General features: G+C 42.0%; 1 protein-coding gene across 1 annotated transcript in view; it reads left to right on the forward strand.

The window, feature by feature from the left end:
• Nucleotides 1-15,821, forward strand: part of SLC12A8 (solute carrier family 12 member 8) — a 146,649-nt gene that overhangs the window by 108,248 nt on the left and 22,580 nt on the right. The window contains exons 8-9 of the mRNA XM_084871629.1: nt 8,773-8,919; nt 14,621-15,266. Of these exons, the coding sequence (XP_084727755.1) occupies nt 8,773-8,919; nt 14,621-15,266 (793 nt within the window). The remainder of the gene's footprint in view (nt 1-8,772; nt 8,920-14,620; nt 15,267-15,821) is intronic.

Consider the following 15,821-nt stretch of genomic DNA (forward strand, 5'->3'; position numbering starts at 1 on the left):
CTGCCCTAAATGGGTAGTGGTACATCCTTTGAGGGGTCACAGATTGGAGAGGGTGCAGGCTGGGCTGAGAGACAACCCCCCCGCCCCCATGTGCACAAATTTTGTGCACAGGGCCTCTACTTTTAAACATAAATATAACCTTTTGGGTAAGAAGCAGTGACGTTTCCACACTGGTCTAGAGAGTCCTGTGAGGGGTGGCTGCAAGGGCTCAGTGTCCTGCCCCGTGGTTCTCACCTGGCTGCAGGTCAGCGTCACCTGGCTGCTTTGGAAAAGCCAGTGACGTCTGTGGCCCACTCCATGCTAATCAAAGCACAATCTCCGGGGTGATGCTCATGTACAGCCAGAGTGGAGAACTACCGAGTTAGATTCTCAAAAAGCTTTTCATAAAAATTTATCACATAACCTATGTATTTGTAAAATCAGTCAGCATAGGATGGATGCATTTGGGAGCAAAGACAGAAACGGAGGTTACAGATGAATGATTGCATCTCGGAGTAGATCGGGATTGATAACGGGACCAGTTTAACAATAAACTATACCAGGGTAGAAAGTATCAAAGTGCCATCAGTGTGCACACACAAGATGTGATAGGAAACATTAGCTGACATTAACTTCTCTAGTAATAGAATGGTAAGTGAAGGGCAATGGATGGGACAGAAAGCAACTCATGACATTGAAGGAACAGGGAAGATTTACTGAGGAAAAGATGAGGTGATGCATTGAGGGAAAAGGAATCCACACTGAATTAGGGAAAAGATAGGCTCTGCTGTAGGCCTTAGTCATGTCCATCAAACCTCTGGCCTCCCTGACCATTTGGGGGTTATCCCAGCTGTGTTATGTGTGGTCTTAAAGGGAGTGAGCCCCATTTCATATTGCAGAATCCCGGTGACTAGACTCTCTTTTGTCTGTCTCTTTGTGGTCCCGGCGGGGCATGTAACCTAGGTTGGGCCCATCGGATGCTTCAAATTAACAAATGAAGCAAATATAAAGAAGCGGTGAGAATTCATCCACAGGGCAGCTGGGTGCTGGTAGCATCCTGGTCAAATGTTCATGTTAAGAGCCTGGGTGTGCCCAGCCATGGGTCTTGCCCTTTTCCAAGCCTGATCTTATAGCCTCCAGATGATTTGTGAACCTCCAGTGTTCTACAAGTATATTCTTAAAAGATATTTTCCATCAAGAATCATGGCTGATGCTGGATTGGCTCAGTGGATAGAGCGCCGGCCTGCGGACTGGGAGGTCCCAGGTTTGATTCTGGTCAAGGGCATGTACCTTGGCTCTGGGCACATCCCCGGTGGGGGGAGTGCAAGAGGCAGCTGATTGATGATTCTCTCTCATCGATGTTTCTAACTCTCTATCCCTCTCTCTTCCTCTCTGTAAAAAATCAATAAAATATATTAATAAAAAAAAAAGAATCATGACTGATTCAGGTTTCTGGGAAGAGGACTATGAGGGGCTGGTGTTCCACGTAGTTTGATGCCATCGATGTGGTGCATGGTAAGCAAGAAAGTACAACAATGGGGGCAGGTGCGTCTTCATGGAGAAAGGATTGGTGGCAAAACTGAAAAGTAAATCTAACCCATCTTCATCGTTGGGCAAATGAACACTTGGAATACCCAGCTCTGTGGTTGTACTGAAAGTAAAGTAGGATGGAGCAGGGAGCCTCAAGTAACCCAGAAAACAGAGGATTCCCTGTGTGTCCAGCTCAGGAGGTGAGGCAGGCTCAGGACAGCCTATGACGCAGCTGCATGGCCAGCAGCCTCATCAGTTACAAGTTGGCACCAGGCAGAACAACTGTGCTCTCTCTTATTTTATCTGTTGTGCCTTGTGGGCCTCAGGAGTCATGGATCTCATTCATTCATTCATTCATTCACTCAGTCAGCATTTTAGTTCTGTGTTGACACCAAGTTACTAGGTAAACAAGACAGGAGCCCTGTGGAAATGAAGCCAGTAGAGGAGACAGTGTACTGGGTGTCCTCAATCTCACGCTGAGGTGCTGCAAGGTCCGAGGAGCAGCCACTGTTGTGAGGGGGTTGGGGATGGCCGCACAGAGGAGGGGAGGTTTGTGCTGAGTCTTGAAGCACAGCTGGCAGTTTAACAGTGAGTAAAGGTGTGGATGAGGATTCCAGCAGGCAGGCAAATCACGCTGACAAAGACTGAGTGTTCGGGCTACAGAGTTAGGGAGGTCAGACCAGGAAGGACTTGGTCCTTCCCAGGCTACAGACCAGGAAGAATCTCAGGGAGGTGGGAGCCATATATTTTTTTAAATTTAATTTTAGTGTTTAAAGTATTACAAATAGTAGTACATACGTCTCCTTCCCCCCGCCACCTCCCCCCCCACACCCACCCATTGTCCTTATCCCGGCCTCCCCTACCCTCTGGCACATGCCCTTACCCAACACCAGTGTCTTATGTCCATAGGTTATGCTAATATGCATGCATACAAGTCCTTTGGTTGATCTCTTACCTCCCCCAGCCGTGCCCCCCCCCCAAACCCTCCCCAGCTGCGCCCCCGCCCCAAACCCTCCCCAGCCTTCCTGCTATAATTTGACAGTCTGTTTGATGCTTCTCTGCCTCTGTATCTATCTTTTTGTTCATCAGGTTATAATGTTCTTTATTATCCATAAATGAGTGAGATCATGTGGTATTTTTCTTTCACTGACTGGCTTATTTCACTTAGCATAATGCTCTCCAGTTCCATCCATGCTGCTGCAAATGGTAAGAATTCCTTCTTTTTTATAGAAGCATAGTATTCCATTGTGTAGATGTACCACAGTTTTCTAAGGCACTCATCTGCTTATGGGCATTTAGGCTGTTTCCAAATCTTAGCTATTGTAAATTGTGCTGCTATGAACATAGGGGTGCATATAAGATTGGTGTTCTGTTTTCTTGTGATATATTCCTAGAAGTGGTATTACTGAGTCAAATGGCAGTTCCATTTTTAAATTTTTGATGAAACGCCATACTGTTTTCCACAGTGGCTGCATCCGTCTGCATTCCCACTAGCAGTGAAGGAGGGTTCCTTTTTCTCTGCATCCTCTCCAGCACTTGTCATTTGTTGATTTGTTGATGATAGCCATTCTGAAAGGTGTGAGGTGGTACCTCATTGTTGTTCTGATTTGCATCTCTCAGATGGTTGGTGACTTTGAGCATGTTTTCATATGTCTCTTGGCTTTCTGAATGCCTTCTTTTGAAAAGTGTCTACTTAGGTCCTTTACCCATTTTTTGATTGGATTATTTATCTTCCTTTTGTGAAATTGTATAAGTTCCCTGTAAATGTTGGAGATTAAACCCTTATCAGAGATAACATTGGCAAATAGGTTCTCCCATGCACTGGGCTTTCTTGTTTTGTTGATGGTTTCTTTTGCTGTGCAGAAGCTTTTTATTTTGATGTAGTCACATTTGTTTATTTTCTTCTTAGTCTGTCTTGCCCTAGGATTTGTGTCTGTAAAGATATTGCTATGACATATATTTGCAATTTTGCTGCCTACGGAGTCTTGTAGGATATTTATGATTTCTCATCTTACATTCAAGTCCTTTAGACATTTTGAGTTTATTGTGTATGGTGTAAGTTGGTAATCTAGTTTCATTTTTTTTTTCATGTATTGGACCAAATTTCCCAGTATCATTTATTAAGGAGACTGTTTTGACTCCATTGTATGCTTTTGCCTCCTTTGTCAAATATTAATTGAATATAATGGCTTGGATCAATTTCTGGGTTCTCTATTCTGTTCCATTGTTCTATATGACTGTTCTTGTGCCAGTACCAGGCAGTTTTGAGAACTGTGGCTTGGTAATATAGCTTGATGTTTGGTATTGTGATCCCTCCAACTTTGTTCTTCTTTCTCAGGATAGCTGTGGCTATTCAGGGTATTTTTTTTTTATTTCAGATGAATTTTTGGAGAGTTTGTTCTAAATCTTTGAAATATGCCATTGGTATATTAATGGGTATTGCATTGACTTTATATAATAGATTGCTTTAGGTGGTATGGAAATTTTAATGATGTTGGTTCTACCAATCCATGAACATGGTATGTCCTTCCATTTGTATGCCTTCTCTATCTTTTTTTTTTTTTTTTTTTTTTCCAATGTCTCATAGTTTTCCGAATACAGGTCTTTTATGTCCTTAGTTAAGTTTATCCTAGGTATCTTAATTTTTTTGGTGCAATGGTAAATGGGATTGTTTTTTTCCATTTCTCTTTCTGTGAGTTCATTATTGGTGTATAAAAAGTCCATAGATTTCTGGGTGTTAATTTTGTATCCTGCTACATTGCCAAATTCATTTATTAGGTCTAGTAGTTTTTTTTTATGGAGTCTTTGAGGTTTTCTATGTATAGCATCATATAATCTGCGATTAAGGACAGTTTTACTTCTTCTTCTCCAATTTGGATGCCTTTTATTTCTTCTTCTTGTCTGAACACTATGGCTAGTACTTCTAGTACTATGATGAACAGGAGTGGTGACATGGGCATCCTTGTCTTGTTCCTATTCTTAGGGGAAATGAGTTTAGTTTTTGCCCATTGAGTATGATGTTGACTGTAGGTTTATTGAGGATTTTAGCATCTATGTTCATCAAGGATATTAGCCTGTAGTTCTCTTTTTTTGTGTGGTGTCTTTATCTGGTTTTGGGATTAGGGTAATGCTGGCTTCATAGAAAGAAGTTGGAAGTGTGCCTTCCTCTTGAATTTTTTTTTGAATAGTCTGAGAAGGATAGGTTTTAGTTCTTCTTTGAATTCTTAGTAAAACTTCCCTATAAAGCTGTCCAGACCAGGGCTTTTGTTTGCTGGAAGATTTTTGATCACTGTTTCAATTTCTTTGGTAGTTATCAACCTATTCAGGTTTTATTTATTTATTTTTATTTTTTTATTCTTCTTGGTTGAGGTTTGGGAGCTTGTATTTTTCTTAGAATATGTCCATTTCATCTAGGTTATCCATTTTGTTGGAATAGAGTTGTTCATAGTATTTTTTTTTTAAATAATTGTTTGTATTTCTATGGGATCGGTTGTTACTTCACCTCTTTCATTTCTGATTTTGTTTATTTGGGTCCTCTTTCTTTGCTTCTTGGTGAGCCTGGCTAGAGGTTCATCAATCTTGTTTATCCTTTCAAAGAACCAGCTCTTGGTTTTGTTGATCTTTTTGTTTGTTTGTTTGTTTGTTTTTTGTCTGTATGTCATTTATCTCCACTCTGATCTTTATTATTTTCTTCTTTTTGCTTACGCTGGGCTTTTCTCATTGCTCTCTTTCTAACTCTTTGAGTTGTAGGGTTAGATAATTTATTACCATTATTTCTTGTTTTTCGAGGTAGGCCTGTAAAGCTATAAAATTCCCTATCAAGACTGCTTTCACTGTGTCCCATAGGTTTTGGATTGTTGTGTTTTCATTGTCGTTTGTTGCCATGATGCTTTTTATTTCTTTGATCTCTTTGGTAACCCAGTCATTGTTTAATAGCATGCTATTTAGCCTCTGGGTGTTTGATTTTTTTAAATTGTTTTTATTGTAGTTGATTTATAGTTTTATGCCATTGTGTTGTGAGAAGATACTTGATATGATTTCTATCTTCTTGAATTTGAAGAGCCTTTGCTTGTGTCCCAATATATGGTCTTTCTTTGAAAATGACCCATGAGCATTTGAGAAGAATGCATATTCTGTGGCTTTGGGGTGAAATGTTCTGAAGATGTCAATTAATTACATCTGATCTAGTGAGTCATTTAGGATTGATGTTTCTTTGCTGATTTGTTGTTTAGTGGATTTGTCCAGTGGTGTTAGTGGGGTATTAAAGTCCCCTACTATGACTGTATTTCTATCAATCTCTCCCTTGATATACTCCAGAAGTTTTTTTTTTTTGTTTGTTTGTTTTTAAAATGTATTTGGGTGCTCCTGTATTGGGTGCATATATGTTTACCAGAGTTATATCTTCTTGTTTAATTGCTCCCGTTAGTATTATGAAGTGGCCCTCCTTATGTCTTGTTATGACCCTCACTCTGAGGTCTAATTTGTCAGATATAAATATTGCTACCCAAGCTTTTTTTCATTTCCATTCTCCTGAAAAACCTTTTTCCATCCTTTCATCATCAGTCTGTGTGAGTCCTTTGTTCTGAGGTGGGTTTCCGATAGACAGAAGATATATAGGTCATATTTTCTTATCCACTCAGCTACCGTATATCTTTTTATTGGGGTATTTAATCCATTAACATTTAAAGTTATTATTGCTGAAACTGGTTTGGCTCAGTGGATAGAACGTCGGCCTGTGGACTGAAAGGTCCCAGGTTCGATTCCAGTCAAGGCACGTCCCCAGTAGGGAGTGTTGCAAGAGGCAACTGATCGGTGTTTCTCTCTCATCAATGTTTTTAACTCTCTATCCCTCTCTCTTCCTCTCTGTGAAAAATTAATAAAATATATTTAAAAAAATAAAGTTATTATTGATAGGTACTTGTTTGTCACCATTTTTATTCTTTTGCCTGTGTTTCTTCTTCACTTCCTATTTCTTCTTTTTACAGCAGACCCTTTAGCATTTCTTGCATTGTTGGTTTGGTGCTAACACATTCCCTTAGTCCTTTTTGTCTGTGAAGCTCCTGATTTGACTCCTAATTTTGATTGATAGCCTTTCTGGGTACAGTATTCTTGGATTCAGACCCTTCCTTTGCATGACTTTGTATATTTTATTTCATTCCCTCTGGCCTGATGTGTTTCTGTTGAGAAATCAGTCACTAGTCTGATGGGGCCTCCTTTGTAGGTAACTTTCTGTCTCTCTCTGGCTGCTTTTAAGGTTCTTACTTTGTCATTGGTGTTTGCCAATTTAATTATAATGTGCCTTGGCGTCAGTCTTTGGAGGTTCTTTTTTTTTGGGGGGGGGGGACGACTCTGAGATTCTTGGACTTGTGTGGTTTTTCCCTTCCCTATATCAGGGAAGTTTTCTATCATTATTTCTTCAAGCAGGTTTTATATTCCTTGCTCAGTTTCCTCTCCTTTTGGCACCCCTATTATGCAGATGTTGTTTTGTTTCATGTCCCAAAGTTCCCTTAGGCTCTTCTGCTTTTTAATTTTTTTTTTCTAGAAGCTGCTCTACTTTTTTTCTAGAAGCTGCTCTATTTTTTTCCATCTTGTCTTCTAGCTCACTGATGCGGTCCTCTGCCTCTTCTAGTCTACTGTTGATGCTTTCTATTGAGTTCTTTATTGCAGCAATGCCATTTTTCATTTCTTCTTGGTTCTTCATTTCCTCTTGGTTTTTACACATATTGTTGAATTTGTCTTCTAACCTTTTCAGCTATCTTATGATCATTTCTCTGAATTATTTCTCTGACATATTGCTTTCCTCCATTTTGTTTACTTCCTTTTCTAGTGATGCCTCTTTCATATGTGGGTAGTTTCTTTGTCTCCCCATGATCTCTCCTCTCCAGGTGTCTGGTTATGTAGCTCTCTCTCTCTCCTATGTTGACTTTCTGTGGGCAATATTTAACCTTTCCAAGAGAAGTTGGAGGACTCATCTGCGTCCGTGTATTCACGCTGCTTGAGACCCGGTGTTCTTGGGTTTGCAGCTGGTCCCTGGGTATTGAGATTATAGGGTCCCTGGAGGTATCTGAGTTCTTCCCAGTTGAAGGTTAGGCTAGGCTTCTGATCATAGCCGCTCTCCCCTTCGAGATTGCGTGATTTCTACGCCAGAGCCGGCCACTTTAGAAGATATTTCAGCAGTAGTAGAGGCTTCCCAGTCAGGAGAACCCAGTCTGTCAGTTTCCAACAGTCCCTTGGAATATAGCTGTCCCTCACTCACAAATAGACACTCCCTACACACCCACACTCTCTTCTTTCATTCTCTCACTCACACACTATCTTGTAGCCTGCCTTCCTGTCGGCAGCCATCTTCCAATTGTCATTGATATTTTTGCAGCAGGGGAATGAATATCAGATTTGAGTTTAGAGGGGTCACTCTCACAAAGGCTTGGGGATGATTCAGTTGGGCACTGCTTAGAGGCAGGAGGCCAACTGGCATTGCTGTTGGCCAGGTTCTCAAAGTGAAGTCCCCAGAGCCTTGGCATCAACATTACCTGGAACTTGTTGGAAATCCAAATCCTTGGGTCCTACCTGGAGAGTATTATGCTAAGCAAAATAAGCCAGTCAGAGAAAGACAAATATCACATGATCTCACTTATATGTGGAATGTAATGAACAAAAATAAACTGTTGAACAAAATAGATATAGAGACATACAAGCATGGAATGGACTGTGGAATCTCAAAGGGAAGATGGGGATGGGAGGGAAGAGATCAACCAAAGAACTTGTATGCATATATGCATAACCCATGGACCCAGATAATAGGGTGGTAAAGGCTTGGGGTGAGATGGAGGTGGGATATAAGGGGTCAATGGGAGGAAAAGGGGTCTTATGTAATACTTTCAAGAGTATAGATTTTTTTAAAACCATCATAAACAAAAGACAACAAAAGCTACAAATTCATGGGTCCTACCCTGGACCTATTGAGTCAGAAACTCTGAGGTGGTACCCAGAAATCTGTTTTCACAAACCCACAAATCCTGCAGATGAGTCGGTGCACACTCAATTTAGGAACCTCCATGTGGTCCAGACAAGATGTGATGGTGGTCCAAATTGAAATGGTAGCAGTGTGAATGAAGTGGGGTGGGACTGACACTGGAAATATGTCCAAGAGGTTGAACTAGAGGCCTTATCAGAAGATGGGGTGTAGGTGGGTGGGTACCAGGGGAGCAGAAAGGGACAGAAGCAGAGTCTGGCCTTAGATAATGAAACTGCTTTCTCATATAGGTGTCCCTAGTGGGCTTCCTGTTCCTTTTGGGCTTATACATCTCATCTCTGGCCTCCTGTATGGGGGGCCTCTATGGAGCCCCCCGGATCCTGCAGTGCATTGCCCAGGAGAAAGTGATTCCCGCATTGGCCTGTCTGGGGCAAGGGGTGAGTAAACTTTTTCTTTACAAATGTCCATTTTGCCATGAACCTGATTCTTGGGTGAATAAACTGCTTAAGTCTTCTTGACTAGAGCCAATGGTCAAGTTCTTCAAAAGCGGGGAGAAATAGTAATGCAGAGGTCATCTCTCGTACCCCCATTCTCTGGCTGCCTTAGGCTGGGGCCAGCCAGATAAAGCGTCTGTCTGTGTCACAGCCACCCGGGGCTGCTAGCAGTGGGATCGCTAACTGTCACAGAGACTTCTTGGACCTTGCACAGAGGGACAGGGAGTGCCACTTCCTTTAATAACAATAAATTCAGGGTCCTCCAAGTTTAGCATGGAAGAAAGAATCTCTTGGTGAGGAGGGATGTTGGTCCTGTGACTTTAACTCTGCCCTTGAGTTCACCTTCCCGTTACTTCTAACCTCTGGGCTCCCTCCTAATTATCATGGCCCAAATCTTAACTGATTCAGTATAGCTTGGTTGGGCCACAGAATGATCAAATGAGACATTTCTAAAACTGAGGAGATGACAAGAGAGACAGAAACAGAGAGAACTCCACTTCTCAGTAATGTGGTTTGCAGGCTGTAGTTCATGTCTGTCTTGTTGGAGCACCATACCCTCCCCATGCCCTCCCCAACCCCTTTCCCATCCTGAGCCTCCCTCTGTGGTCCTGGTAGGGGATGTAACCTAGGCTAGGCCCATCAGATGGGTTAGGGCCACGTGGTTGCAAGTCGCTAATTCTTTCCTTTACCTTCCTCCACTTCCTGTGCATCAGTCAGGGGAGGCTGGGTAGAAGTAATGACCGTCATCTCTGTACCTTCCAGGTGGTATATGTTTCTGATTTTATTTCAATTTTGCTTATTTTGTTAGGCAATATATATTCACAGGGTTCAAAACTAAAAGTGATATAAAAGGTATACACTGAGAATTTTTTCTCCTATTATGATTCTTTTTTTTTTCTGCCCCAACTGCACCCATGGCTTATCCATAGCTGTTTTATTAGTTTTTTTTTTTTTTAATGAATCTTTCTCTCCTCTATTTTTATACAAGGACAGAGTTTGACACAAGTTGTTATATGCCTTGCTTTTCTTCATTTAATATAGCTTGGAAGTCTGTTTTTGCATATGGATGTAGAAAGGATTTTCTCTCTCTTTTTTTTTTTTTATCATGTGGATATACTATAGTCTGTTTAACTAGCTCCCTATGAACTGAAGCTCGTGTTGCTTCCAGTAACAGAGCTACAAAGAATAGTCTGCATGTGTGTGTATAATTTTGTATATATGTCAATGTATCTATAGGATACATTTGTGTGAGTGGGTTTGCTGGTTCCAAGGGTAAATGGGTTTTTAATTTTAATAGGTATTGCCAAAACACCCCCCATGAGTTTGCTATTTTGTACTTCTAACAGCAATCTATGAGAGTTCAGTTTCCCCACAGCCAGCACCACCACTCTTAGACTTGGCCAAGCCTTTGCTTTACAGGACCGTGTTCTGGTCTTTAGATGTTCATGAGGCCAAGTTCATTGGCACTTTTTATATTGCACCTTGGGATTGCCTGCCCATATAGCCCCAAGCCCACATCCAGGGTCTGTAAGGGCCTCTTCCCTGGGCCTGTCCTCTTTAGGGCCGGGGTGTGGCCGGAGTCCACACATGGCTATGAGTCCCTCGCAGTGTGGTCTGGGAAGGGGAGGCTCTGGGCTGTGAGCTGGAGGCTGTGCATGGACCCCCCTCCAGTTAGGAACTCTGTGGGAATTCTAAACCAGCCTTCCCCATTGCCCTGAAGGTGTTTTTGCCAAGGAAAGGCTAGGACAGATGTGACCTAACAGTTTGATATCTTGGTTTATAATTATAAATATTTAGACATATGGTGTGTGGACTGCCATTTGCACTCTTGCCTCAGGCATCACAGTATTCGCAACAAACCTGTCCACAATTCATTGTCAAATGTGAATTTTTGCCAGTGGAGTAGTGAGAAATGGCATCTTAGGATACTTGTGGTTTGTATTATTCTTATTATGAATGAGGTTGACATCTTTTCATCAAAGAGTCATTTTTTTTTCTTTCCAGTGATTGTTGCTCTTTTCTTCCTAATTGTTAGAAGCTCATTCTTTGTTAAGGAGATTAATTTTTGTGATATACATTACAAAAATTTTCTCTAATTTGTCATTTTTCAAAGTTTCTTTATATATGATTAAATTTTATTGGCATTTTTTATGGTGAAGAGAAGAAACGTTTAAAAAAATTTGGGATTTATACAATATACTGAAAAGGTCATAAAACCAGTACGAACAGTTTAAGACTAACTGTGACGTGAACATCTTTGTCACCTCCACCCAAGAATCCTGCCAGCCTCCGGACACCTACCCTCCACATGCCCCCTGGTCTGAGCCCTGACCTCTCCCTGTGGCAGCCACTGTCCTGCCTTCTGTGATAATAATTTTCTTTTCTTGCTTTGTAGTTTTGCCCAGAAGTTGACAGAGTTTTTTTGGAAAGTGCCAAATACTAAATATTTTAGATTTTTCAGGCTCTGCAATCTCTTGTCATTTTGCCCTTGTACAGATAACACCAATGGGGAGAGGCTGTATTTCAATAAAACTTCATTGGTGGGACACTGAAATTTGACTTTCATGTAATTTCCATGCATCACAAAATATTACTCTTCTTTTGATCCCCTACCCTCATATGTTTAAAACTACACAACCGCCGAAACTGGTTTGGCTCAGCGGTAGAGCGTCGATCTGCGGACTGAAAGGTCCCGGGTTCGATTCCGGTCAAGGGCATGTACCTTGGTTGCGGGCATATCCCTGGTAGGGGGTGTGCAAGAGGCAGCTGGTCGATGTTTCTCTCTCATCGACATTTCTAGCTCTCTATCTCTCTCCCTTCCTCTGTAAAAAATCAGTAAAATATATTTATAAAACTATACAACCATTCTTAGCTCTTGGGCATGCATAAACAGACGGGGGTCAGATCTGGCCCAGGGGTTGTAGTTGGCCAGCTCCTGGTTTACTCCATATGTATCACCAAAGAAAACAATTTAATTTTGTCTTTTTTTAAACTTTATATTAACGTGGCATGCTTCCACATTATGTTTTTGAGATTCATCCACCTTTTGGCTCATCATAGCAGTTTATTATCATCCCTATATAGCATTTCCTCATTTGCTACCATTTATCGATTCTGCTCTTGATGGACAGTGAGGTCATTGCAGTTGGGACCATTACAGACAGTGCAGTGAGCATCCTTGTACTGACAGGCAGGCACACAGCAATTGCTAAGCTGGAAGGCATGTGTACCTTCTCTTACAAGAGAACACCGAGGCTTCTTCCAAGGGAGTGGTCCATGAGTAGCATTCCCACTTCTCTGTGTTCCTGCCATTATCAGACAAACCTTAATTGATTAAGTTTCTCTGTGTTATTAATATTATCAGATAATTTTTGCCAATCTGGTGGGTGTTTAATGGTATCTCACTATGGTTTTAATTTGCATTTTCCTGATTATATAGTGCGATTGGGCATCTTTAATATGTTTAATGAGAATTATTTATTTATTTATTTATTTATTTATTTAATTTTTTACTTGGTTGTCTTGTCTTTTTCTAATTATTTTGTGGGAATAGTTTTGGAATATTCTGGCTGACCCTTTGTCAGTTACACGAAGTGGGCAAAAGTAGGTCTACAGTTATGAGTGTTCAAAACAGAGTTTATTTATTAATTATTGTATTATTTATTTGTAGTACAACTGTAAACTACTTTTTCTCACTTCTGTATGTTTTACAAGTATCTTTTCCTATTCCACGGCTTGTCTTTTCATTTGGTTATGGTGACTTTTGGTAAACAGAAGTTCGACTATTTTGTCTCTTTACAACTCACCTTATCCAAGTCCTGACCTGGACCGCTAGCATTTCCGTCAGCACACCCAAGACACTCCTTTTAAGTTTTTTTTTTTTAATTTATGATGATTTACTTTATTCTTAGTAGTTTTATTGTTAGAATATGCTAAACAATTGTAGGTGTACCAAAAACATAATTCTTAAAAACAAATAAAAGTATATTTTTACTCTTCTTCTTCTTCCTTTTTTTAAAAAAATTTTATTTAGAATTTTACTCTAAAGTGGTAGGGAGGGTATTTCAGGTCAACAGGGGCTCTGTCCTCAGAGACTCAGGCTGATGGTGACCTTGCCATCTTCATCCTGTGACTTCCAAGGTCACCGTCTATCCAAGCCCTCAATCAGGGGAACACACCTGGAGGAACATGTGGGAGGTTTCCAGGTCAGAACCAGAAGTGCATTATAGGCCTGCGCTTCACATTCCACAGTGCTGTCAGTAAAGGAGGGGAGAGCAGTGGTTAGATCCTGTATAAATCCTGAGGGTAAATCTTTATAATATTTGTTGATGGAAAATGAGAAGAGGCTTCAAGAATTTTCCTTGACTGAGCAACTGGAAAGATGGAATTGCCATTTTCTGAGATAGAGACTGCAGAAGGAATAGATTTGAGTGGCAGGAGATTGGGGGTGGGTGGGTGGGGACAACAATTTGATTGTGGGCATATTAGGTTTGAAATCCTGTTAGACATCAGCTGGAAATGTTGAGTAGACAGTTGAATATTTAAGTCTGGATTTAAGGGAACATTTCAGGCTAGAGATTCAAATTTGGAGTTGAGAGTATAAAGCTGGATTTAAAGCCATGAGCCCTGTTGAGATGACTTAGGACAGGGGTCTTCAAACTACGGCCCGCGGGCCACATGCGGCCCGCAGAGAAGTCTGATCTGGCCCGCCAGGTTTTTTGGGCAGTGAGCGCAGCCGAGGTGTTACAGTAGGAATTAGTAGTTCATATAGTCCGGCCCTCCAGCTCTCTGAGGGACCGTGATCTGGCCCCCACTTTAAAAAGTTTGAGGACCCCTGACTTAGGAAGAGAGTGTAGATAGACAAGAGAAGGGGTCTAAGGATGGGGCCTGGAGGGGCAGGAGTAGAGACAGAAGGAGAGGTCAGTGAGGAGGGACATGAATTAAGAGAAGTGAGATGAAGAAAGTCTTTCAAAAACCGGAGAGTGACCAGCTGGATTGAATGTAGTTCTTAGGTCAAGGAAGATGAGGACTGAGAAGAACTATTGTTTTTGGCCCAAGAACTATGTCAGTTCTGTGATGAATATCTCCTGCGGAGCAACAGATTATATGGAGTTAGCACATATTTTCCACTCCTGTCCTGAAGGTCACCCTACCCACCTCCATTAATAACAGATGTGTTGGCCTCAGCTGCCAGTGATTCTGCTATGTCTTCTAGGGTCTGCCACTCCCCAGGAGTCATTTTCTCCACTGTAGTCTGGAAACAATCAACTTTCCATCTCTTTGATTTCCAAAGTTGGTGTTAGAACCCGATGAAAGACAGAAGGAGAAATACTTGGGGAGTCCAAGTTCTAGACTAATGCCCCAATTAATAGCTACAATAAATACCCAGGCTGTGTTAGGAGCCTACTGTGTGTTAGTGCCATGTCAAACATGTTATCTGCATTAGCTCTGACCCCACAATAATTCCATGGATTGGATATTATCCCAAGCTTGTAGATGAATAGTTATTAACACACCAAGGGTCACATGGGAGAAGTTGCAGAGCCCTTACGAATTGTGTTTCTATCATATAATGGGATTTTCTTCTGAAATGTCATAGTCCTGCATGTTATTTATTTGTTTGTTTATTTTTTTTATTTTGCAGAAAGGGCCAAATAAAACACCGATAGCTGCCATCTGCCTGACCAGCTTGGTGACCATGGCCTTTGTCCTTGTGGGTCAGGTGAATGTTCTGGCTCCCATTGTCACCATTAACTTCCTGCTGACATACACCGCGGTGGATTACTCTTACTTCTCCCTGTCCATGATTCCCTGCAGCCACCCCCAGGCGCCTGAGCCAGGGCACAGGGAGGGCCCAGAAGCTCACCTCTGCTCTGAGCGCCTACTGCTGGAAAAGGCTTCCGGGTATGGCTCTGAGGGCACTGCCCGCAGCCTCTCTGAGGGCACTCTGCTAGAATTCACCAAAGACATGGATCAGCTCCTGCAGCTAACCAGGAAGCCGGAGGGCAGCCAGACCAGGCCAGGAGAGAGCAACAGGATCCCAGAGCATCCGAGGGGGAAGTGCAAGAAGGCCACCAAGCAAACCCTGCAAGATAGCTTCCTCTTGGACCTCGAGTCGCCAACCTCCTTCCCTGCAGAAGGCCCTGACAGATTGCCCACTGCCGTCCGGGCGGGGCAGGAGTCCCGCTGGAACAAGCAGAGTGCCCGGAGTGAAAGAGCTCGGCCTGCGGGAGCACGCGGAGAACAACTTGTCCCTGAGCTGGGGAGCCAGCCAAGGCCCAGTGGAGAAGGTGAGCGCCTTGAAATCATACTGGGGCCTCCTAATTGGGGGTGACTACCGGTTGCCTCACCTACTCGGCTATCACAACTCTTTAGCCAGCTCACTTTAACATCTGTGTGAATTGTATTTTGTATTTATTTTAAAAGGTATATGCAAGTATCAGCCGAATTTGTAATTCTACTCCGTGAATTTTAGATGGAAACGTCTACCTACACCTATCTATATGTGGGAGCCTTGGCTAGTCATTGAATATCAATTTTATTTTATTCGAAAATTAGCCAAAGTATAAGGCCAACGTGATTGAAAACCGATTTCTTTTTTCCAAGAGCAGTGGGAATGTGTTATGACAAACTGCCTGGCCAAAACTCAGTGTGTTTTGTCTGTGGAAGATAAATATCCCCAAACGGGCAAGAGGGATGAAGAAGGCGGCGAAAGGAGCACAGCTTTTCTTGCTTTCTCACATCTGCAAACGTAGAGACACTGAGAGAGACTCCCCAAGAGAGGCTTACCGAGCCTGAGAAATTCTGAGCCACAATGCATACTTTTTGAGTCTTCCAGATTTTAG

This window comes from Pipistrellus hanaki, assembly GCF_964339955.1.
Source record: "Pipistrellus hanaki genome assembly, chromosome: 2".
NCBI lineage: Eukaryota > Metazoa > Chordata > Mammalia > Chiroptera > Vespertilionidae > Pipistrellus > Pipistrellus hanaki.